At 33.3% G+C, this 23816-nt stretch overlaps 1 protein-coding gene across 7 annotated transcripts in view; it reads right to left on the reverse strand.

The window, feature by feature from the left end:
• The window catches only part of LOC105213019 (2-oxoglutarate dehydrogenase complex component E1), a 31562-nt gene extending 8519 nt beyond the window's left edge, over positions 1–23043 (reverse strand). The window contains exons 1-14 of one of the 7 annotated variants that reach the window (XM_011185516.3): positions 22887–23043; positions 16955–17071; positions 16757–16897; positions 16523–16699; positions 14946–15075; positions 13307–13385; positions 13067–13243; positions 12759–12993; positions 11389–12102; positions 11142–11296; positions 10175–11069; positions 9956–10110; positions 8316–8561; positions 5592–6558 (exon numbers count right to left, since the gene is read on the reverse strand). In XM_011185516.3, coding sequence (XP_011183818.1) covers positions 6459–6558; positions 8316–8561; positions 9956–10110; positions 10175–11069; positions 11142–11296; positions 11389–12102; positions 12759–12993; positions 13067–13243; positions 13307–13385; positions 14946–15075; positions 16523–16699; positions 16757–16897; positions 16955–17047 — 3297 coding nt within the window. In that variant the 5' untranslated portion in view covers positions 17048–17071; positions 22887–23043 and the 3' untranslated portion in view covers positions 5592–6458. Of the gene's footprint in view, positions 1–5591; positions 6559–8315; positions 8562–9955; positions 10111–10174; positions 11070–11141; positions 11297–11388; positions 12103–12758; positions 12994–13066; positions 13244–13306; positions 13386–14067; positions 14171–14945; positions 15076–16522; positions 16700–16756; positions 16898–16954; positions 17072–17187; positions 17210–22734; positions 22856–22886 lie in introns of those variants that run through there. The other 6 variants (XM_011185521.3, XM_011185518.3, XM_054230307.1 and 3 more) reach the window with 6 other exon arrangements.
• Positions 23044–23816: the final 773 nt, after the last annotated feature.

Genomic DNA, 23816 nt, shown 5'->3' on the forward strand with positions numbered 1-23816 from the left:
ACCTTGTAAATATAAAAGCGTACATGTATGTGCAGTTAAATATATGGATAATATTATATGTAAATAACCTTACAATTGTTTTGATTCACGACAGTTCTTATTAATATTTTTGTTTAATACCATCATAGACATATTCATACACATCTTTGATATACATATGTTTAGCATAAGTAAGTAGCAGATGTATCTACAATAGAGAGAATATTAGAAAATATTTTTGATGTTAATCGGAGTTGGGGCCTAGTAGTATTGATAATTGGCTACTGAGCCAAAATCTCATATTTTCGAATAGTGGTATATATATGAAAAAGTAACAGAAAATAGAAAAGAATGTATGTACTTACTGATATTTTTCACGTGTTGAGCAGAAGCTATTTAGAAAGGTAAATAGAAAAACAAAACAATTTATGAAAAACAAAGCAAACCGAGAAGCAGAAAGTTCGTATATTTCCCCCACGCACGCGCTTATCTCAGCAACCACAAAATCATATATGTATGTATGCTGGACCTTTAGGAATACGCCGAAAATAATTCACAAAGTGTTGTTGTAAGCAGGAAATTTTTTCTTTGCATTTGCGAAAATTATGTTTTCTTCATTTCTGCTAAGATGTACCAATATGTATAGTATATGTATATTGATGTTCCCTCCCTCATGGCAAGTTTTGCTTTTGTATTAAAATTTGTAATGGCACAAATATTCCCACAATGCGCCTAATTATTTTGTTTTGTTATTGCGAGCACATATTTGAGTAATTAATACAAATTTTTTAAAGTAATAAATAGTTAGCTCTACATTTAACCTCCTTTGTGGATAAATACTACTGCTATGATAATCCGTATACCCAAGGTACATATATATACATATATGTAAATATTTGTGTTTGTATATGTATATCAACACACTGTACACATATTTTTATATACATACAACTAATGTATTTTTAGTAGTACGCATACTCTTGTATACTAAGTGTATATACATATGTACATATACTATAACTGTGAATATGAACACATTCTCTTTTCATATGTACATACATATACATATATATTGTTATAAAACAAGTCTAAAGCATACCCTCGGGTCCTCTGTCGTTTACCTTTTCAAGAATGTTTTGTTGGATGAGGTACAAATATTTGGGAATCTTTTGAAAAAAAAGAAATAAATGATTTACAAAAAGTGGTGCCAAGATTTGCGAAAGAAATTATGTGGTTCAAGTTATCGCCAACCACTGAAAATTGGCACTTTCGTGCATACAATACTGATAAGAGCATTTAGGAGCTAATTTAGGAGAAAGCTACAAAAAGAAGCCGACTCGAAGCAGATCATATATGTAAAACATGTGTCCATATACTTGGTGTCTTCCGCATACATTGTTTCTTTACTCCTATCTACTTTATATTTCTATACATGTCTCGATTATCTGTGATGAATCATGAGCATTACTTTGAAGTCTGATAAATACTTTGATCTCGATGTCGTTCTTATCGTCGTTTCTTTCCAAAATTCGTATTCTTGAAGTATATCGTAACGCCAAAGAAACGTTATCGAAATTTGTATACATATTTTATATAGTATACTTTAAGGCGCTCTTTTTTCAATAAAAACTTCTTTCTTATGTAACGAGACACATCCTTAAAGCAGTCCTAAGTTGATTTTATGCTATTCCTAATTAACTCTAAAAAATGGTATCACTGTACTTGTTGCACTGACGTTTATCTGCCCAACAATTTTGGTCTTCGATCTTTATTTGATTCATATCATTCATACCTTATATATAGATATAAAAATATATTATATATATTATATAATAATATATTAGATATAAAAATGCAATTTTATTAATGCCAACCATTTCGGACGCGAGATGGCGGTGCGAATGAATTTAGTTTTTTGGAAATATCCCTAAAAAAACATCGAAATTTAAAGGTTTTATCCCATTTCTAAAATCAAATTGAGGAACCTCAATTTATTTTCAATAAATGTCGATAACGCCAAAGAAATGCCAAATAGGCTTTCTTATTTCGTTTTAAAACGATAACGACCGCGGGAATAGGGGCGAATATTTAATTAAGACATTCTAACAATGTTATCTCTCCACATTACTTAAGGCCCTTGGAGACGATCAAATAAACTCATCAAATTCTTAAGTGTATTGGTTTCGTCGGATTTTGTAGGTTACACGTACGCTACACAGATTTTTTGTCGGCTCTGCTTGATGTCGGCTCTCCACTAATGCTTGACGAATGAAGCTCATTTGCCTTCTGACGTTTAACATGGACGGATGCACAGACAAAATAAATTGCGGTTTATTGAACGCGGTAAAGGTAATATAGGATGGAGTAATTTTTAAAAGTTCACGTAAGTAAGGAAAATTTCTGACTGTCATTCACTTTGGAGTGGCATGGAATGATTCTTTTGCATATGGCTCAAGCAGGTCACGACTTCCGGTCTTAGACCAAGTATCCTCTGGGTAGCCAACAAACAGACGTTTGGAGACGAGCTAAAGTGAGAAGCCGTTTCTGCGGTTGTGCGTAGGGTTTGGGACCCACCACATAAAAACGAAGTACCAATGAAAAATCGACGAAAGCTTCGGATGAGAAACCCCCCTTTGGATGACGACTCCTGCAAACGTTTTAAGGATTATGATTTGAGGGGATGTACCTGAAATGTCTCTGTCCAGCTGGTTGATATCCTCGTAAGAGTAAAGGCTGATATCACCATCATCCAAAAAATGGGACGCAAGAAGGTGGGTCCTGGTGACGTCTACTACAGCGGCCATATAAAGAAGCGCAAATTCGGTGTGGGATTCGTGGTGGTAGAGAGACTCCGTCGGCATTCACCCCGGTGGATGAACTTTTAGACACAATCCGCATCAAAGTGAGGTTTTTCCACACCAGGAGATGGTGAACCCGATTCCCCAACCGACGACGGTGGAACAGATGTTCCATTGACCGACCGTCAAGAAATTAGAATAGCAATTACCCGCTTGAAGAACAACAAGGCGGCGGAGGCTGATGGATTGCCGGCCGAGCTATTCAAATATGGCAGCGAAGAGCTGATAGGGTGCATGCATCAGCTTCTTTGCGGAATATGGTCGGAAGATAGCATGCCCGACGATGGGAATTACCGTAGGATAAGCCTCCTTAACATCGCTTATAACATTCTATCGAGCGTACTGTGTGAAAGACTAAAGCCCACCGTGGCTTTGGACCCGTGAAAAGAGGAGCGACACACACACACATGTGTATGAGGAAAAGTAGAATGTTAGAATGTACTGCTCATGAATGTGTAAACTCGTACCCTGGATCTAGCAATAAATAATAAATAACCAATCCTAAACGAAAAATATCTTATAAATTATGCACAATTTATATCACAAGGTGGTTTATATGTATGTATATACTATACAAGATTAACTGTAAGAAAACCATTTACATATTGCTAATATTTCTCAATTTTTTTTTTGAATATTTTTTTGGAGTTGGTCTTTTTGACACCTGTTACTTTATTTATACTCAGTTTGGTTTGCCATTTCATAATGAACAGACTTACTCCCGAACAATGTTTGTTGCTGACATACGGCCGCAATTTCTGCAAAAGAGGTCGAAAAGTAGACCTCTCGGCTGGCTGCCCGAAATAATTTTTAAAACATCAAGGTAAACCCTTATCGTTATAATAAAGTTAATTCTTGGTCATAACATCAAATTATATGCGTTTTTTTCGTTTTGAAAACCATTTGTCTAAAAAAAAGTATCAGGATGACGACACGAGTTCAATTCCGGATGTATGTATGTGATTGGCGGGGAAACCGTTTAGCCGGTTATAGCCGAATCCATAATAGCGCGCCACTCTCTTTCCCTCGCAGTTCAGCGCCAGTTGAAGATCCTAAGAGTAATCAGGACGTTTTCCGCCTGGTCCCTCCAACGGAGCCCCTTCCGTGGCTGACTCCGGCGGGTACTGCATCGAACACTTTCAGAGCTGGAGTGTTTTCGTCCATTCGGACAACATGACCTAGCCAGTGTAGCCGCTGTCTTTTTATTCGCTGAACTATGTCAATGTCGTTATATAATTCGTACAGCTCATCGTTCCATCGTTTGCGGTATGCAAAATTTTCCTCGAAAATACCAAGAGTCGTCTCATCGGATGTTGTCATCGTGCACGCTTCTGCACCATAAATCAGGACGGGAATGATAAGATACTTGTAGAGTTTGATTTAGGTTCGTCGAGAGAGGATTTTACTTTACAATTGCCTACTCAGTCCTAAGTAGCACCTGTTGGCAAGAGTTATTCTGTGCTGGATTTCGCAGCTGACATTGTTGGTGTAGTTGATGCTGATTCCCAGGTATATGAAATTATCTACGACTTCGAAGTAATGACTGTCAACAGTGACGTGGGAGCCAAGCCACGAATGCGCTGACATCCTCATCATCATCCACCGGGGTGAATGCCAGGACTCGGCGACGGAGTCTCCCTCCCACTACAAATCCAACACCAAATTTACGCTCCTTTATATGGCCGCTGTAGTAGATGTCAGAAGGACCCACCTTCTTCCATCCTTGTCCCGTCCATCGCACTTCTTGGATGGCAATGATGTCAGCCTTTTGTCGTATAAGGACATCAACCAGCTGGGCAGAGGCACCTTCCCAATTAAGGGTCCGGACATTCTAGGTGGATGCCCTCAAATCATAATCCTTAAAACGCAGGGGCCGTCATCAAAAGGGGGGTTTCTCATCCGAAGTTTTCGTAGATTTTTCATTGGTACTTCGTTTTTATGTGGTGGGTCCCAAACCCAAAGTGGCTTCGTATTCTCACTTTAGCTTACCTCCAAACGTCTGTTTGTTGGTTACCCAGAGGATACTTGGTCTAAAACCGGAAGTCATGAACTGCTTGAACCATGTGGAGAAGAATCGTTTCTGGCCACTCCCAAGTGAATGACAATCAAAAACTTTCCTCACTTACGTGAACTTCTACACATGATCCCCAATTCCGGATGTACTATGAGAAAATTGGTATTGCAGATGTTCGAATTTGGTTTTTCTTTATTCTCCACAGTATGAAGGAGCATCGGTCTAAAAATTGTTGGAAGGTGCCTCTGCCCCTTCCCTAGAAAAACTACATCACCAACATTTTACTGACATTTGAAGTGTGACACCGCACATTTAAAAATTATTGTAATCACATGATAACTATTCAAAACCTCATTCGACGAATATGAAGACTTCAATGTGTATGATGTTCGCTAAAATATCAGCAAATTTCCGAGAAATTTTAATGATATTTAATGGACATCTTTTCGAATAATGAATTCCTTAACTTACATCTTTATTTTTTGTTAATTGGATAAGTTAGAAATTTACACCTGAAATTGTAAATTGCGTCGTCCTTAGTCCAATTTTCAATCTGCTTGGTTTTAAGAACCAGTGTTTAGTCCATTTTTTATTTTACAGTCACGTTACATAGTATCTTAATGCATATTCAGTTTATCAATGATTATAGTCTGTCCTTGAAAATCCCAATACCTACCCACTTTCATTAAAATATATATTCACTATATTTTGATGAGCAAGTATTCGGATAATCATGCATCTCTAAATATTTTCATATTGTTTATTTCATATCATTATGTAGACTTATTAATACAATGTAACATAAAGTGTGATAAAATAATAGAATAAATAAAGTCGAGAAATGAAAATTGAAGGAAGCTCTCCATTCATAGGCACCATATTTTTAAACTCCTGAACATAATGAAGCCATAGAACAATTTAAGAATAAGTATGTAAACTTAGGCTTTTAAATATGTATTAAGGCATAACATGTTTTGTATGCGTGTAAACAATTATTTTTACAAACTCGCAAGTTAATTTCACTGAGATAATAAATTCAATAGTAGCAAAAATATGAATTTTAAACGGCAATAATAATTTGTTTAGAAGTATCAATTTTAAAGAATAGTTATAAATATGAGGATATATATGTATATATATATGTGCAACAAAAAGTTTGAAATTTAAGCATAATTAATAAGTTAGTGATACACATATCCCTGATGGTTTGCTTCTTTAATATTCACCTTACGTTACACATTGTCGGTCTTGTTCTTCTTGTTTTTACCTCCCTGTGAAATATTTTCGTTTTCCTTTCACAAGTGTAATGATCTGTTTGCATTGTTTTCACTTACGTATTTCTAACATTTCTCAATCGAGACAATTCACAAGTTTACGACATTAACTAATGCACTTCTTTTAAATTAAAGGTTTATCTAATAAATTACAGGTCGACAGCATAAGTAAAATATTATTTTGGTGCAGTCTGGTAGTCGATGAAAAAAATATATATATTCATTTATTAATATTTAACTGTTGTAGCTAAAAACGCGTGCTGCAGATGAGTTTCTCACTGAAATATCTGTCTGGTTCTTCGCTTAGTCGTATATCAGGCTGAATTGGATCGCTTAGACAGTCGTGGCATCGTTGAGCAATGAATTCAGCTCACGAGTGTGTTGTACTTTAGATCCTGTAGCTGCTGAAGCACTGCATGGTCTTCCAATATAGCTGTAATAGCAAGAAACAAATGTTGGATATTTGCACAAACGTATTTTGTGCACAGAATAAATGGGATTAAGGGATTGGTAATGGAGATTAAGGAAATGGTAATGGGGATTAAGGAAATTGTAATTAGGATACAAAGGAAATGGAAAGAAGGAAAAATCACAATTAATGTCTGCTCTTCAAAATTACGACAAAATATGTATTAACAACATTGATTTATGGTGCGATGTTTTTATGTCGGTATGTGAGTATTGAATAACGTAAAAAACTTTGTATAAGATATTACAATAATGATTTGATTAAGCATGAATAGATCCGAATACCATTTGAGATTCGGTGAATATCCGTCGATGCAAATTCTAGATAAGTTATTTGGACTAAGAAGTACTAGTAGTTGTAACCCTATTCAAAATTTTAAGCTTTCAATTTCAATTGGTATTTGGCTGAAATGCGTTATTCAATGTTTACATATCGACGTAAATAGGTAAAAGGTACAAGTCATAGTACCTAGTAAAGACCTAAACTATAACAAGTAATTAAAATTTAAATGAAGTTATAAACCACAAACATGCAAACTTGATGCTATTAAATGAATATGATTAGTTTTGGAGTAACTGATTTTATATATTGTAATTGGGATAAAATGTTTAAGCTTATATATGATTGGAAAATATAATAAATAAAATCAAGGTATATAAAATAACCACGACATAAGTATGGAATATATGGAAATCATGTTAATGAATATTGGGCAAAATTGTAATTATGTATGTTTGTTCAATAATATATACAAAAATGATTAAATTGGCGAAACTGTAACGCGATTTCTGTTTGATGAAAATGTATTAATTTGTGAGTGAGATGACACCCCAATTGGTTGTTAATAGACACTATGATATGATGACACACATATGATGATAAATATAGAGTTCTAAAACGCTTTTTCACGATTGAATAATTCAGAGTTATTAAATATATGTACATCATATTTTAATTAATTTAAATGTCTGTTCAAATGTCATACGACAAAGATATTCATAATCATTGAATTGCAGCTCCTCATGTCCACGGTTCATATTGCTGGAGTGAGCATATCATTCGCCGCTCAGCAATATGGTGCGAATATGATACATTACATTTGGAAATAACAGTATGCTTATTATTTATTAGAATGGTGATGAATATACACAAATTTTACAAATACAATGTTTAAGCATTAAAATAAAAAATAAACATACAGTCATATCACTAATAACAGGCATACAAAGCAATAATGGGGGACATTCATAAAAGAGAAACACGAAAACGAAACAGCATTTGGAATGTTTAATGGTTGGTTACTTGAATGCGAGGAGTACATTTTATATTAATATATACGGGATGGTTATATCACAATATTATAACAGTGACAATATAATATACACACTCAAGATAAGTACTAAGCAACTTTTCGTTATATAAACTTCAATTTCAAAGCAAAACTTGGAAATTGAATAGGCAATTTTCGCCAAAATAATATAAAAACTTTACACATTTTTACTAATTTCAAGTCGAAAAGAAAATTTCGTCAAAGTCGAAAGATAAAATATTTTCACAAGAGAAAGTGAAATTATGCCATAAAATATTTGTATTCTAAACAGAAATTAATAAATTATTTTATGTAAATTTAGATAGGACGCAAAAGAATGCAGCACATATACCCAAATGATCCCAACATACACATTGTGCACATCTTGATAGGTATTGCGCCCTTTGCTCACCTAATTTTACGTCCAAAGTTGTATTTTGGCGAAATGTCACGGCTCCCAGCGGGCTTATTGAAATTGCCTTGCATGTCACGAACTTCGCGCATATCGAAATAGTCGACAGGTTTCTGATCGCCTTCGGTGGCCGCAGCCTTTTCATTGGCGAATACGCGACTCAACCACGGTTTCGATTTCGAATCCGATTCGGAATCGGAAACGGAAGAAGAGTCGGCACTGTGCCTTGTTGTCTGGTTAGAAGAGCTGTAACAATAATATACACACACAAAGGATGGAATTTGTTGCATTCATTTTCGATATCTCGATTATAAAATTATTCCCCTGAATTTCGCAGTGATCATATTTAAGTCGCAAGTAAAGTATTTACATAACCTTTTATATTTACATACGACCCTCCTCCGATTGAAGAAATTTTATACAGATAAAGTTTTAGTAGGAAAATTAAACATATTAGTTGGGGAATAAAGTCCATTGAAAAAAACAGCGAAAAAAATATTTATTTACAAAACCACATCTTGAACTAAACATAAAAAACGAACAATGTTTTAGAACTGCGCTATAACGATTAAATGTAAGAGGAACACGAATTCGGGAATCCACGAAAACAATCGTATCATTTTCGACGAATTGTGGCAAGAGATTAAACTTTATTCGAAATTGCAATTTACAATTAATTTAAATTTTAAAGGAAAATTTGGACTAATAATTAAATATATACTATGTTATTTGTCTCTAAATTTACAATAGCTGAATGGATCATTGACTTTTTACTGGTTTTATTGAACACAATCTGACTGACATATATGAATGCAATTACAAAATTTTGGGCTGAAAATGTGTGAATTTCAATGTCAAGTGGACGATCAATGGAACTTCTCCAAAACGAAAAACATTATTAAATCTTATTTTAGAATTGAATGATTAAAAAATTAGAATGTCACACCTAATACGCATTACACACACCTGTTCCATGATTCAATAATTAAAATTTTTGCAGTAAATAATGACAGCTGAAGTCGAATGAAATGAAATTGATAGTCAAATGAGAAACATTCCGCCAAAGTTATCAGAACGGCATCAGAAGACATTTCAAGATCAGATTCGGTGTTAGATTAGATTATATAGTGAGGATTGCACCGCGACCTAAGGTCTATTGTGCCCTTCGGTGTTAAAAACAAATGTCGAATTAAGCGGTAAACATGACAAAAAAGTTTTGTCCTCGTACGTCTATGACTTGACTGTCTAATAATTGATCGGTTATATAAGTTTATTGTAATATACCAATGTAGACAGGAGATATATACATATATTACTGAATATACCGAATATTTGTTTTCTCAAAAAAGTTTATTACTTAAGAGGCCGATTTGGAATAAGGAGGGATTTGATTGCTTCATAAAAAGCCGTTAATAATCGAATCATGGGCCTGTTCTATATTTCTATTCGAATGTTTGAAACTCGAAATCTGAATCAATACTATAAAATCAATGAAATTCAGACCATTTATCATATATTTTTATAATTTCTGTTTGTGAATTTCTCAATACTTTTTCAAACATATGGTACAAATAAAAAATAATAATAGTTCATGTTTAATGGTTGAAAAAAAAAGTTCGAAATTTATAACAAAAACTTACCCAACATCTTTATCATGGTTAAGTGCGGTTAAGAATCGTGGTTGCACGTATGTCCAAGCTCCTTGGTTCTTGTGCTCTTCTTGTACCCAGAATAAATCTGCATTCTTATATATATTGCTTTGTTCCTTAACCAAATCGAATGGGAAGGGAGATATCTAAAATAAAAATAAAAATTCTTGTAATACCTAAAATATATAAACTAAGCGTCTTATTCTCAACCTGCTCAACACGAACTATAGCGATTTCTTTCTCCAACTTCTTGTCCTCTCGTGCTTTCAACAAGTCATAGTAAACACGTCCAGTACAGAAAAGAACTTTCTTCACATTATCTCCGTTATCTGCGGCAGGTCCTTCGTCAGGAATTACACGTCTGAATTCGCTGCTTTCTGACATTTCCCTAAAAGGGCTTCTCGCCAAAGGATGGCGTAACAAAGATTTGGGAGTCATTATAATCAAAGGCTTGCGGAAAGGCATGGCGATCTGACGACGTAAAATATGGAAATAATTTGCAGGAGTCGAACAATTCGCTACGATCATATTTATGTCATGTAATTGGCGAATAGCGAATTCATCCGACTCGGGTGGGAAATAATCAGGGTCATCAGCACACAAGCTCAAGAAACGCTCTAGACGGCCCGAAGAGTGTTCTGGTCCCATACCTTCCATACCATGAGGCAAAAGACATACCAACCCAGATTGACGAACCCATTTGGCTTGACCACTTGCGATAAATTGATCAATAATACACTGGGCTGTATTACAAAAATCACCAAACTGAGCTTCCCACAACACCAAAGCGTTGGGATTTGTCATGGAATAACCATGTTCAAAACCCAAAACTGCGAATTCTGAGAGAGAACTATTTGAAACTGAATAAGGAGCTTGATCGGGATATAGGTGCTGCAGAGGATTATAGACAGCTTTGTCCACTAATTGATGATGTAAAACATGATGCCGATGTGAGAAAGTACCACGCTCTACATCCTGACCAGACAATCTCACGTGAATACCTTCTTTAAGCAAAGATCCAAAAGCCATTGCTTCCGCTAAAGCCCAGTCAGCAATACCCTCATCAACCATTGCTTTGCGCGCGGCCAATACACGTAATAAACCTCTATAATTATAATAAAAAAAAAATATTTATGAAATGCTTACATATAATAAATTTTAAGTTAAAGCTACGTACTTGTGGATGACAAATTCTGCAGCATTTGGCGGTGGCAAAGAAAACCGATTACCAATATGAATAAGTGTTTCCTCCTTAACACCGGTTGGGGATACTTTTAAAGGATCTTTCCCTTCGAAGAAACCAGACCATGGAGAATCTAGCCAATCTTTGTACTATGCAATAAAATTTAAAGTGTAATTAAAAATTAATTAATTTCAAATCTCTATATAAACATGTCACTGATAGTATGCTGTCTTTCTCGTACCTTGATGTGAGTTTCTTGTTTCGCTAGTTCCAAAGATTCCTCGCAAATTTTATCGTACTTGTCTGCCACAGCTTTCACTTCTTCAGGAGTAACAGTTCCCTCAGCAATTAGCTTGTTTGCATACAATTCTAAACAAGTTTTATGATTTCTAATTTTTTGATACATAAGAGGTTGTGTGAACATAGGCTCGTCCACCTCATTGTGTCCATTGCGACGATAACTGACTAAATCGATAACGACATCCTTATGGAAAGTAGCACGCCATTCAGCAGCCACTCGACTAACATGTACAACAGCTTCTGGATCATCAGCATTTACATGGAAAATTGGTGCATTAACAACGCGTGCAACATCTGTGCAGTAAGGTGAGGAGCGTGAAAAACGGGGATCGGTTGTAAAGCCGATTTGGTTATTTACTACAACATGGATGGTACCATGCGTGGTGTAGTCGGGTAGATCAGATAAGTGCATTGTTTCATAGACAACGCCTTGGCCACAGAATGCTGCGTCTCCGTGCAAGAGTATAGACATAGCCTTCTTGCCTTCTTGATCACCACGGTAGAATTGTTCAGCACGAGTCTTACCCTGAACCACTGGACATGATGCTTCCAAGTGAGAAGGATTAGCGACAACAGCTAGTCTTATGTTTTTATTTGTAACACGGTTTAAACGTTCAATATAAGTTCCCAAATGATATTTAACATCGCCAGAACCCTATAATAATGTTATTATATAGTAACATCTATATATACATATATAATGCATGGATTGAAAAATCCTTGATCCAACCTAAAATAAACAATCCTTATCCTTGCCTTAAAGTACTAATCTTAACTATAATATTGTCAAAGTTACAATTACTTTATCTAATTATCCTCAATTCATTGATCTCTGCGATTTTGCGTACAATAGAAAAGTGAATCTCAGGTTATGTAAAATATTGCTTCATGATAAAAAAATCCCGTTAATACAATGCAAAGAAATTATAAATATTAATGGAGATGAACTCCATCATAGCCATACCAGCTCAAATGATGCACTATGACGTTGGTCCACGTAACCTGAACGGCCACGAATTTTCATCAGACCAAGGGCTGTAAACTTGGGTGCATTTCTCAAAATTATTTGGGATATATTCCTACTATAAGAAAAATACTGCACACCTTTGGGAACACTATAAGATACAATTTTGGTGTTATTGCAAAATATTGTTAGGTTACCGTAAAATGAAATTGAGCTAGTATTATTAAAGCTTTACACTATCGAACTAGTATCGAAATGTTGGATGGACTAGGTTTTTTTATACTAAAGGCTTTTCAGCTCATATATGTATATATATAGTACATATGCATTTATATAACGTCACTCACGTCGTCGGCTGCCTCTAAACCAGCGAATTGGGTAAATATTTGGGGTAAAGGTTTACGGCATACGTTAGCCAGGACATTAAGGCGACCTCGATGTGGCATACCCATAATCACTGATTCGACACCTAGTTCCGTTGAAACATCAATCACTTCTTTCATAGCCGGTATTAGCATCTCTCCACCTTCGAGGCCGAAACGTTTTTCAGATGAATATTTCTTGGCCAAAAAAGCTTCAAAACTATATTTAATACAAAAGTCCTTATATAAATATACCCAGTTTGTCTCAAATTAAATATCATTGCATATATTACCCTGTTGCACGAGTCAACCGCGCTAGGATTAGACGCTTCTGTTCTGGGGAAAAATTCATTACTCCTGGAGTTTCAAAACGTTTCCTAATCCAATTGCACTGTTCCAATGAGTTAATAAACATGTATTCTACACCCACTTTATTGCAGTATACATTTTCCAAACGGTTAAGAATCTCACTAAATAATTAAAAAGACAAAAGTTAAAGCTGCGAAAAGAGATTGTGATATGATAATTCTTACCGCAAAGGCAAGGTAGTTTCATCTCCACCTATAAACGTAGTACTGGGAAGTTTGAAAGGCCGATCCATATCTTGCTCGCCTACGATTTAATTGTCATTCAGTTATTTTTCAAATACAAATTTCTACACCAACACATCAAACATTTATGTATTATTGGTAATTGCTTTGAAATCCGGAGGTCAATTTTCTTATAGCATGCTCTACAGCAACATTCATTTCAGAAACAATTGGTATGTTTTGATGGTAAATTAGACAAAATTCACGACCTGCCGAACAATACTCTTACCCCAAATGAATAATACAAGTTAGTAAATGGGTGTGTATACTTAGCATTTTTAGGCAGTGTAAGTGTTTATTATGAATTCCAAAAACTACCAATATTTTATTTATTACGAGCATCAAAAGTTAATGTAGTTTATCATACATGATTTACACGTGTGTTGTGAATACTTAATAACTATAACTTTGTTTCAAATAAAAATATGTCTGTAAATGTAACCAACACTTAATTATGTATAAATGTTTCACTCACGCCTCACACGCATTAATCAATTATTTGAAGTCACTCTTCTTGACACTCAATATTATATGTATATTCACAAAGGCATATACGAAGTTATTACTGCTAATACTTAAAAGAAAGAACTATACATACAGACACGCACATACATATATTTTAAAATGAGAGATAATCAACAGTTGTGATATTAAACGACATTATATTCATATTGCTTCGTATTCGTTTTGCGTATCCTACTTACCAAAACTGAAATTCGCGTATATTGCTTTTGTTGAGCAGTTGTCGGGCAATTCTGCGACATTAATTTCTAGAGGGTCGAGGTGAGCAATATTATGTCCTCGAATCTATTTAAAAGGTTGAAAAGTGTGCGTGGTTTCATTGACGAACAAACACATAGAAAAAAATTGGTAGCCGTTTTTACATATTTTAATTTAGATAAGAAATGTATGTGAGTGTATTATATAATGACTGGGAGAAATATAACAAATAATCACTTAGAGGAATTATGTATAAAAAAGTATAAAATTACAATATAACAACTGATTCAAATTTAATAAATATAAAAGAAATTAAAAATAAATCTCCTCAAAATGTGGATAAGAATGTATATTAGGTACATAAGCAGTACATGACCTTGAACTCGTGCAAATGGAATTGTGTGACACGATACGATCAAATTTTCAACCTAAGAGATTATTTATACAAATGTACATTTACAGACTAAATTAGATACTTCTGCGTGTAAGAGAATTATATATGAATGAACGTGTGAAAATCGATGAACTTAAAATTCAAAACAAGTATTCGCAAAGTATTTATGCAATATATTAATACTTTAATAGAAGAAAAATTTCCTAGTTAAAAATAAATTACTCTTCTACTCTTCATATGAAATTGTTTTTGAAAAAGCTAGCAATAAAAAGCGTTGTAGTTAAAAAATTGTGTCAGACAGGTCGGTTGTCAATACTAAATTGGGAATAAAGATCTGAAAAAACTTAACTCCGAATTTCATTGCGACGGCATTGAATCATTGATTCATTAAATATATATACTGTCCCAAATTTTACTTTTTAACTTCAAGATTAAACTTAAAGAAATTAAATCAGTTTAAACAATTACCAACGAAAAAAGACGAATGCTGACGTAGCACAGCTTCGTTTGCTCGTCGGGTTTGACCATCTTTGCTGACGGTAGTATCCTGCCTCAAGATGCCGAGAGGATCCAGATCTGCTGCCAAATGACCGCGGGACTTAAGCGTAATAACGCATTCATTTAAATTGTTCATGTATTGATTTTATTATAAATGTATTATTTCATTTATATGTATTGGATGTTGATGAAGGATTTCATTGTTGTCGCATTGATAGAGTACATTTAATCGGTAATTTTAATGATTTATGATTGTAAATAAAACAAAATAAGGAAAAAATGTGCAAATAAGTGGTAAAATTGAAATTATTATAGTGGTAATGTTACAACTTATTTCCCATACATACTTAAAATAATTTAATACTTATAAAATAGAAACATATTAATTTTGTTCCTAATAAGTTTTGAATCAATTATATTATAAAATAATTTAATGTATGATTAAAAATATTAATATATGCAAATACTGGCTGTATATTAGTTAGTAGCAATCTAAAATAAAATTTGTTTATCTTTAGTATATGATAGAAGGGACAATCGGCCAGAAAACATGAAATTAAAAATTAAATGATATGATTGATACAACTAAGAACTGAGCATGATAATACATTTTAAATTGTATATTGAAATTAACATGTTTAGAAATTTAATATTCAATTCAAAAGATAGTATCAAGTGAATTTATATTAAAATAATTATTATAATAAAACAGGAAAATTTAAACAAATTTTACTATAAGTATAGTATAGTAGCAGTTTTGTCGTAAGTAAAATTTGTGTATAATTAAAATATACTCTAGCTTATTTAATGGCGACTTTGTGTTATTTAACTACGACTTCGGGCCATTAATTAGTAAATTTAAAAATATAATGATAAATTAATATGTATGTATAACTCGCACTTCTATAACTCGAAGATCTCCATAATTCGAACTTTTGAACTGGCAATAGCGTTTAGAAATCAAAATTCATACAAATTTCCTTCCATAACTAAAATCTCTAACTCGAAGTTCTCCATTACTCGAACTCTTGAATTGGCAATAGAAATCAAATTTCATACAAATTTCCTTTCATAAATCAAACTTTTCGACAAGGGCGAAATAAAAAAATTAAAATTTTACTACCGTGGCAGAATTTTAAAAGAGTCCCTCTATATCGTATGGAGATTAACAAAATATATGGCATTACACTTATTGATTGCATAAATCAAGTAACAAAGGCATGGGATACAGACGTCAAGAGCCGGACAATTGCAAACTGCAACAAACAAAACTACCGAATACATGTTTTAATGTATGTACATAAAACTTTATGCGAAATATTTAAATAAATATGCCTTTTTGAAAAATTTTATGTTTTAATGAAAATTCTATAACTCGAAGTTTTTTTGTGGATTACGGTGATTCGAGTTACAGAAGTTCCACTGTATATGATATTATTAACCTAACATCATAAATATCAATAATAATTCCTAAACTTGTTTAATAATAACACATATATAGGATGCAACCATCATTATTCGTTGGATAGAAATGCCTAATAACTTACTTGATAACTTCTGATTATAGCTTGGACAGCTAAGTGGTCCTCAATGGTTTTTGAATCAATTGCTCCCCCCGAGGAAAGCGCGCTAACGCCACTTGAAAGAGGTATCAAATTCCGTTGAACAGGTTGAAAGTCCGGTGGAGCATTATAAGAGTTACTCCGAAAATATGCATCCCATGACTAAATGAGTATGTGTACTTACAAAGCCAAAATATTTTAAACATATCGGATATTTACCGTATGTACTGACGTTGGATCTCGCAGCCATGAGTTATACATCTCCTCCACATAAGTAGCGGATGTTCCGGAAGCAAACTGTTCAGCGGGTGCTGAACTGTAAGCACGGATTGTAGCCAAAATTGTAGAATTTTTCCATACCTGAAAGAACTCGAACCAGATTATAATAAGTGTACAGTGTTATCGGTAATTGACTACCTTAGTATTGCCTTCCTTTAGCAACCATGTGGCAAAATTTCTTTGAGCTATAGGTGATAACACCAAGTTGAAAGCTGTATGCGCCCTATGCATATTGTTATCGCCTTCTAAAATTCACTGCAATAAAATTATTATATAAATGAGGAATTGTAATTATTCTGTTAGACGTAACTAAACAATTTTGTATATGCAAATTCTAATATTAAAATTAACATATATATTGGCAATATTACTCCGATGAGATTATCGATTTAACATCTATTGAAATTATAAGTAATTGAATTACGATATCGTCAATTATTTTAAAAATCAATCAAAAGTAACCATATTTTATATTTCAACGTTGTTAACTTTCTCTGAACTACTTCACTTATGACATATTGACTAAGAAATTGTGAAAGTGTGAATACAACTTTGCTTCCGCCATTTTCCAATAGATGTCTCTAGGATCAAGCACTGGTCGATTAAATCGTTTTATATCGATCTTGGACATTTGTGTCAACATTAACCCAACAAAATATTTGTAGAGATCTATTTGCATCCCAAACTTATTCTCAACTGAAAATGTCACTTTTTGAGCCGAATTCTCGACATTTGCGGGAAATTTTGCTTTTCTTTTTTAATTCCAAGAAAAGTGCGGCTGACGCGGCTGTCAACAGTTTAATCCATTAAGCTATTATTAAGATCTTTAAAATTGTATTTTTTGCGTTTAATCTGATTTAGGATAGAACTTTTAACAACCCTTTTTTATATTAATCATATTATTATTTATATTATTGTACTCTCGCAACAAAGCCGCTAAAGAGAGTATTATAGTTTTGTTCACATAATGGTTATTTGTGTCACCAAGAAATAAAAGAGTTAGATAGGGTTATATATATAAATGATCAGGATGACGAGTGGAGTTGAAATCCGTCTGTCTGTCCGTGCAAGCGATAACTTGAGTATAAATAGAGATATCTTAATGAAACTTGGAACACTTGACTACTTTCCTTCTAACTCAATTTTGAATTCCATCTTATTCCTTCACTTTATAATACATACACAAGGAACCAATGAAGATAGCGAAATAAAACTTTACACAAATAGTGTATATCATTTCTGGCTTCATTTGTGAAAAAATTGTCGAAAACGGACTATAACTTTTCAAGGCCCCAGATATCGAACATGTTGAACTCAGTGCCTAAGGGTAAATTTTAACCAAAAATATGGCTAAATCTCTCAGATAATTTAATGTAATTCAGAGGAAATTGTTTTCTTCTAATAGTTTTCTGTTCCAAAAATTATTAAAATCGGGTCATAACATCTCCTAGCTCCCATATACCTAATTATTGGTTTTTCAAAAATATGGTGGGCTTTATTCCGCATATATGTATTGGTTAATATGTGAGATGTCTTAGCAAAATTAAGTGAGCGTATAGGTTTGGATATACTGGTGAAAATGAATGAAATCGAAACTATATATGACGATTTTCGTTATTCTATTAAACTTTATGCCGAATTTATGGGTAAATTTGTGTGTTATGTAAATAAAATGTCTTCAATAAATTGCGAGAGTATAAAATGTTCGGTTACATCCGAACTTAGCCCTTCCTTTTTTTCTTAATCAGACCAATTTTATTTTCTGCATTAATAAGGAAATGGGGGAAAAGTATATATAGAAGATATGATATATATTTTTGGATTGTGAAAAAAGGGATAAGTCGACCTTGACATTCGATTGATCAATTCACGTACATGAACTATGCCGAAAATATTTTAGGAAAAAACTTAAGGTTGTGCATGAAGACACAACGCTTGTGAAATCTACATAGAGTGGCTCACAGCCAAAGTGATGCCACCGTACAAGAAATACTAAAGAAAGTATTACTTGAAAACTAAATACATTTTCCAAAAGATGTAAATTACACTTTGCAGCGGCAGACATACACATTAAATTTATGCTTTAAAAAATTAGATTTTGTGGTTATTTTATTTATCTACAACAAAAACAAACTACAGTATAATATTGCACCTCACAGCGAAAATTATGCAGTAACAAAAAAGTCGGCTTTATTTCTAATTTGGCATTTTCGCTTGTATCGTTTCTAAACTGACCACAGATTCTCAATTGCATTCAAATCTGAAGTTTGCGGTGGTGTTTATACTATGTTTTACGGTACTACGTAGATTTTGTGGTTGTAGCTCAGCAATTCAGCAACACCATACATATCTATTTCTATCCGATATAAACAGGTTGAAATTACTCTCATCTGTAAAAATTACGATATTTCAGAAGCTTTCAGGCTTATATAACTGTTCGTTTGCAACCTTCAACTTTGCACTTCGAGTTTTAGTATTGATGTATGGTTTATTTCGGGCTGTGCGGTCATTTAAACCAGGCTTGTTTTACAGCTCTAAACAATTTGTTTTTGTCTCCATTCACATCAACTCTCTGTCTATCCTTATATTTATCATCTCCCAGAGATTCTCAATAGGATTGGGATCGGCGATTGAGCTGACCACTTTAGGACATTAATATTTTGTGCTACGACCCACTTTTCCACTAGTTTAGAGATTTTCTCTGTGTCGTGGTTGTGTTAAAAGGACCACAAACGTGACATATTTGACTTGGTATGCTCAAGCACCACATTCTCAAGGATATCCTTGTATATCAATCGATTGATAATGCAATTGACTCGATGCAGTGGTCCAACACCAACCCCGGAAAACATCCCCATACCACAAAGCCACCTAAACATGCTTAACCGTACCTTGGCAGTATCGATTTGTGCAGTATGTTTTATTTTTTGTTCGGCGAACACTTCTCATTCCGTCTGAGTATTTTAAATAAAATGTTAAACTATCAGAGAAAAGTTTGTTTTTCATCGTTTCACTGACCAGTTACTTGTTACAAACGTCTTTTTGTGATAAATTATTCTTGTAGTCTTTAATACTTATTATTTTTTACTTGAACTGAATGTTTATTTGCAACCATGACCACTTTATATTATTAACCAATATATTTTGTCGCGGTGAATATCGGATACTTGTAATTTCGTTCGTATTAAATTTAAAATATTAAAAAATATAAGTTTTATTGTTGTTTCACTAAATAAACAATTTATCTTTATATTGAAGTACTTTTCATACTCTCGCAACAAAGTTGCTAAAGAGAGTATATAGTTTTGTTCACATAAAGGTTGTTTGTAACACCCCAAACTAAACGAGTTAGATATAGGGTTATATATACCAAAGTGATCCGGGTGAAGAGTGGAGTTCAAATCCGGATGTATGTCCGGATGTAAGCTGTAACTTGAGTAAAAATTAAGATATCTTGATGAAACTTGGAACACTTGTTTCTTGGCATCTTAGGAAGGTTGCTTTCGAAGATTAGCAAAATCGGACCACTGCCACGCCCACAAAATAACGAAAACCGAAAACAAATAAATAAATAAAGCTATGGAATTAAAATTTGGTCCAAAGTATAGTTCTAGGAAGGGGCATATTTGGATGTAATTTTTTTTTGGGAAAGTGGGCATGGCCCCGCCCCTAATAAGTTTTTTGTACATATCTCTCCCATACAAAGGTTATGTTAAAAACGACTAAAAATGCTTTAATTCAGTAAGGGAAAACACCAGAAACCTTAAATTTCATTATAAAGAAGGTACAAAAGGGCTCCACCCAAATTGGTATACAAAATTTTAAGTGGGTGTGGCTCTGCCCACTTATGGGTAAAAACCATATCTCCGAAACTATTTGACCAATATCAATGAAATTTGGTTTGTAATATTTTTATTGCATCCCAATGATATGTTGTGAAAATAGACCAAATCGGTTCACAACCAAGCCTACTTCCTATATACCAGAACTTTGAAGTCGACCTGAATAGTTTACTTTACAATATGTAAAGTAAGCACTAGTGAAGATATCGGAACAGAACTTTGCGAAAATACTGCATTTATGGTGTGGCAGCCAATTTCTAAAAATCTCCGAAATTGGACCATAGGTTTTCAATGCCCCATATATCGAACATGAGGACCTCGGTGCTTCTAACCTAATGTTACGGTTTCCAACTTCCAATGGACTTTACACCATATATATGACGAGTATGTGGGTCAAATTGCCTATTATATAATATTAAATAAATAAATTGCCAGAAATGTTCGGTCACAATCGAACTTAGCCCTTCCTTACCTGTTTTTATACCGAAAATGACAATTTGGCAATTTACGAGATGTTTTTAGCATGCATAGCTATCAGTCCAAGATGTTTTGTCCGACACTGTATGTACCTAATCAATAAATTAGTAAACATTTTTCATTTCGAAATATAAATATGATTTTTTACTAAGCAATTTTTCATTTCGTTGCTGCATCATTTTGGCTGTGAGCCACTGTATGTACATATATGAATGTTAGAAAAAAATTATCACATGACTTGACGATGATCAGTAGAATATTATACTATAGACTTTAAAAACTAAGAAAAAGAAAGTTACTTTCACATAAAAAGAAGAAAAAAAAAAACATAATACAGTGATCCCCGCTTAAGTGCCCTCTTGTTTGTCAAATTTCCTCTTTTAACTGCCTTTTAATATTTTTGAAATTGAAAACGCCGAGTATTGTCAATAGGAAAACATATACATACATAGTTTTGTAATGTTTTTTTTTCATATTTATTGTTATTAATAAGTACAAAAAATGTGACTTTCATTCTAAAAGAAAAATTTTGAGATCGAAGTATTTGAGAAAAAGCTTGGTAAGTACTTCGAGGCACTTAAGCGGGATTTATTTAAGTGCCTTTCCCGCTGAAGTGTCTCAAAAGTCTTGCATGTTAAGAAGGGGCACTTAAGCGGAGATTACTGTACATTAGATTGCATAATACAAAACGTTTGTTATTGGAAATACAGGTACTATAAAATTTGCTGACTGGAATAGCAAATATCAAAACTGATAAGATTATTTTTTGTGTACAAATTAATTTTCATAATTTTTCATTTTCCACTGTATGTTACAAATTAAGGTTTTACTGTCAATATCTGACGTTTTTTATGTTTGAGAAATATTGATCACATACTGCATTTTCAATACCTTTGAAATTGTACTTTCATGCCAAATATATTCAAAATGTAATTGTTACGATATTACTTGTTGGCGAACCAGCACATACACTGATCAAATTCACATTAATACTACACGAAATGTCACGAAGTACACAAATTAATTCAATATATATTGAAAAATGCGACCTAATTTATGAAATGAAACCCTTATTTTTTAGAAAACTGTTTTGTTTACAATGTGTACCATATATATATTTATATATAATTCGTAGTATATTTACGATGTTTTTGTTAGTTGAACTTTATTTTTTCTATTTATATTGAAATATAACAAAAAAGTTTTAAATTGTTTTATGTAAGACCACAGAAAATTACCGTGTAAGTATTTTTTAATTATATGATCGGAATTTAATTATATTAAAGTCAAATGACTAACTTTCGTCTACATGTGCATATGTATGTACTTCAGATTGTGTCCGAGGTTACGTAGACGTGCCTCCTAAATTCACACCAATACTATAATATTCGTATTATGTAACAGCACATTATGAAAACATTTACTTCAGCAACTTTAAAATACATAAAATGGTACACAATACCATTAGTATAATATAAAAGATTATTCGAGTATTATTTTTCTTACTATCTCGTTCAAAATGACTGGAACACATACATAGTTTTATCTCAAACTTGTTACCCCAATTTGACTTTTATTATATCAATTCTTTGCACTCACCCAAAGTTTTTTAGAGACTTTACTGGCTTTAATTTAATATTTTCAATACCTCACAAGTCACACAAATTTATTTATAGTCAAAGTACTGTAATTTCTTTTTGTGGCACTTATATGTCTTAAAAATATAAAATCACTTATTTTATTACATTTACCTGAAAATAACCCGACTGCAAACCAACCTGCACGAATGAAAACCGAATTGGATTTGACAAATGGTACTGTCGGTGTTGCCGATTGCAATTAAAAATTGTGAAATCGAAAGTATACAATCACAATTACAAATATTAAATATAGTATCTGATATATTAGTTTCAGTAAGACTTCAAAATTTTCTTTTTTATATATTATATTTTTTCTTCAATATTGGCGTAGCAAGTCAATATATAAATGTATTGTTTGTTGTTGGCATGCAATGGAAACAATATTATTTAGTGCTGCCATTTATAGGCAGTCACACAGTGGTGGCTAAAGTAGTATCTTTGTATTGTAACGAAAATGTCACCAGAACAAACTAGAATTGACAATCGAAATCGATAACTTGCCAGATGTATCTAGACATCGATATTCGTAGTTGCCAGAATGTTCGAGTGGCGATGTATCGCTTACAATCGACTATATAAGGGGTGCCGGACTGGCATTAAGACACAGTTCTAATAAGAGAGTTGTCGAGTAAACTCAGTTCTGATTAGAGAGTTGATTTTTGCCATCGATGTTTCGAATCTAAAAACAACGATGCATCGATGTTACTTCCAGCGACGTTTTTAACCCGAATCCATATATTTTGAAACACACTGGCATTGGTTTTTTGTACAATAAGGAGAATTTGTTAGTGGGTTGTGCGCTTATAAAATACTGTGGTTAAATTTATGATCTGTCATGACAATTCAATTCTGCGTTAGATCCAAGACTCAAAGACTTTTAAAGTTAAAATAGCTATAGAACAACATTGTTTTTTAAACTGTTTCATGAAATATGCATCAGCGTTATGATACAATGGAGTTGGATGTGGGTTGACATAAAATGTGTTTCTGGAGTTGTATAGAGGCGTCTTAGTGTTTACACATTCTGGCCACTTTAGTCCC

The sequence above is a fragment of the Zeugodacus cucurbitae genome, chromosome 4, assembly GCF_028554725.1.
Source record: "Zeugodacus cucurbitae isolate PBARC_wt_2022May chromosome 4, idZeuCucr1.2, whole genome shotgun sequence".
Taxonomy (NCBI): Eukaryota; Metazoa; Arthropoda; class Insecta; order Diptera; family Tephritidae; genus Zeugodacus; species Zeugodacus cucurbitae.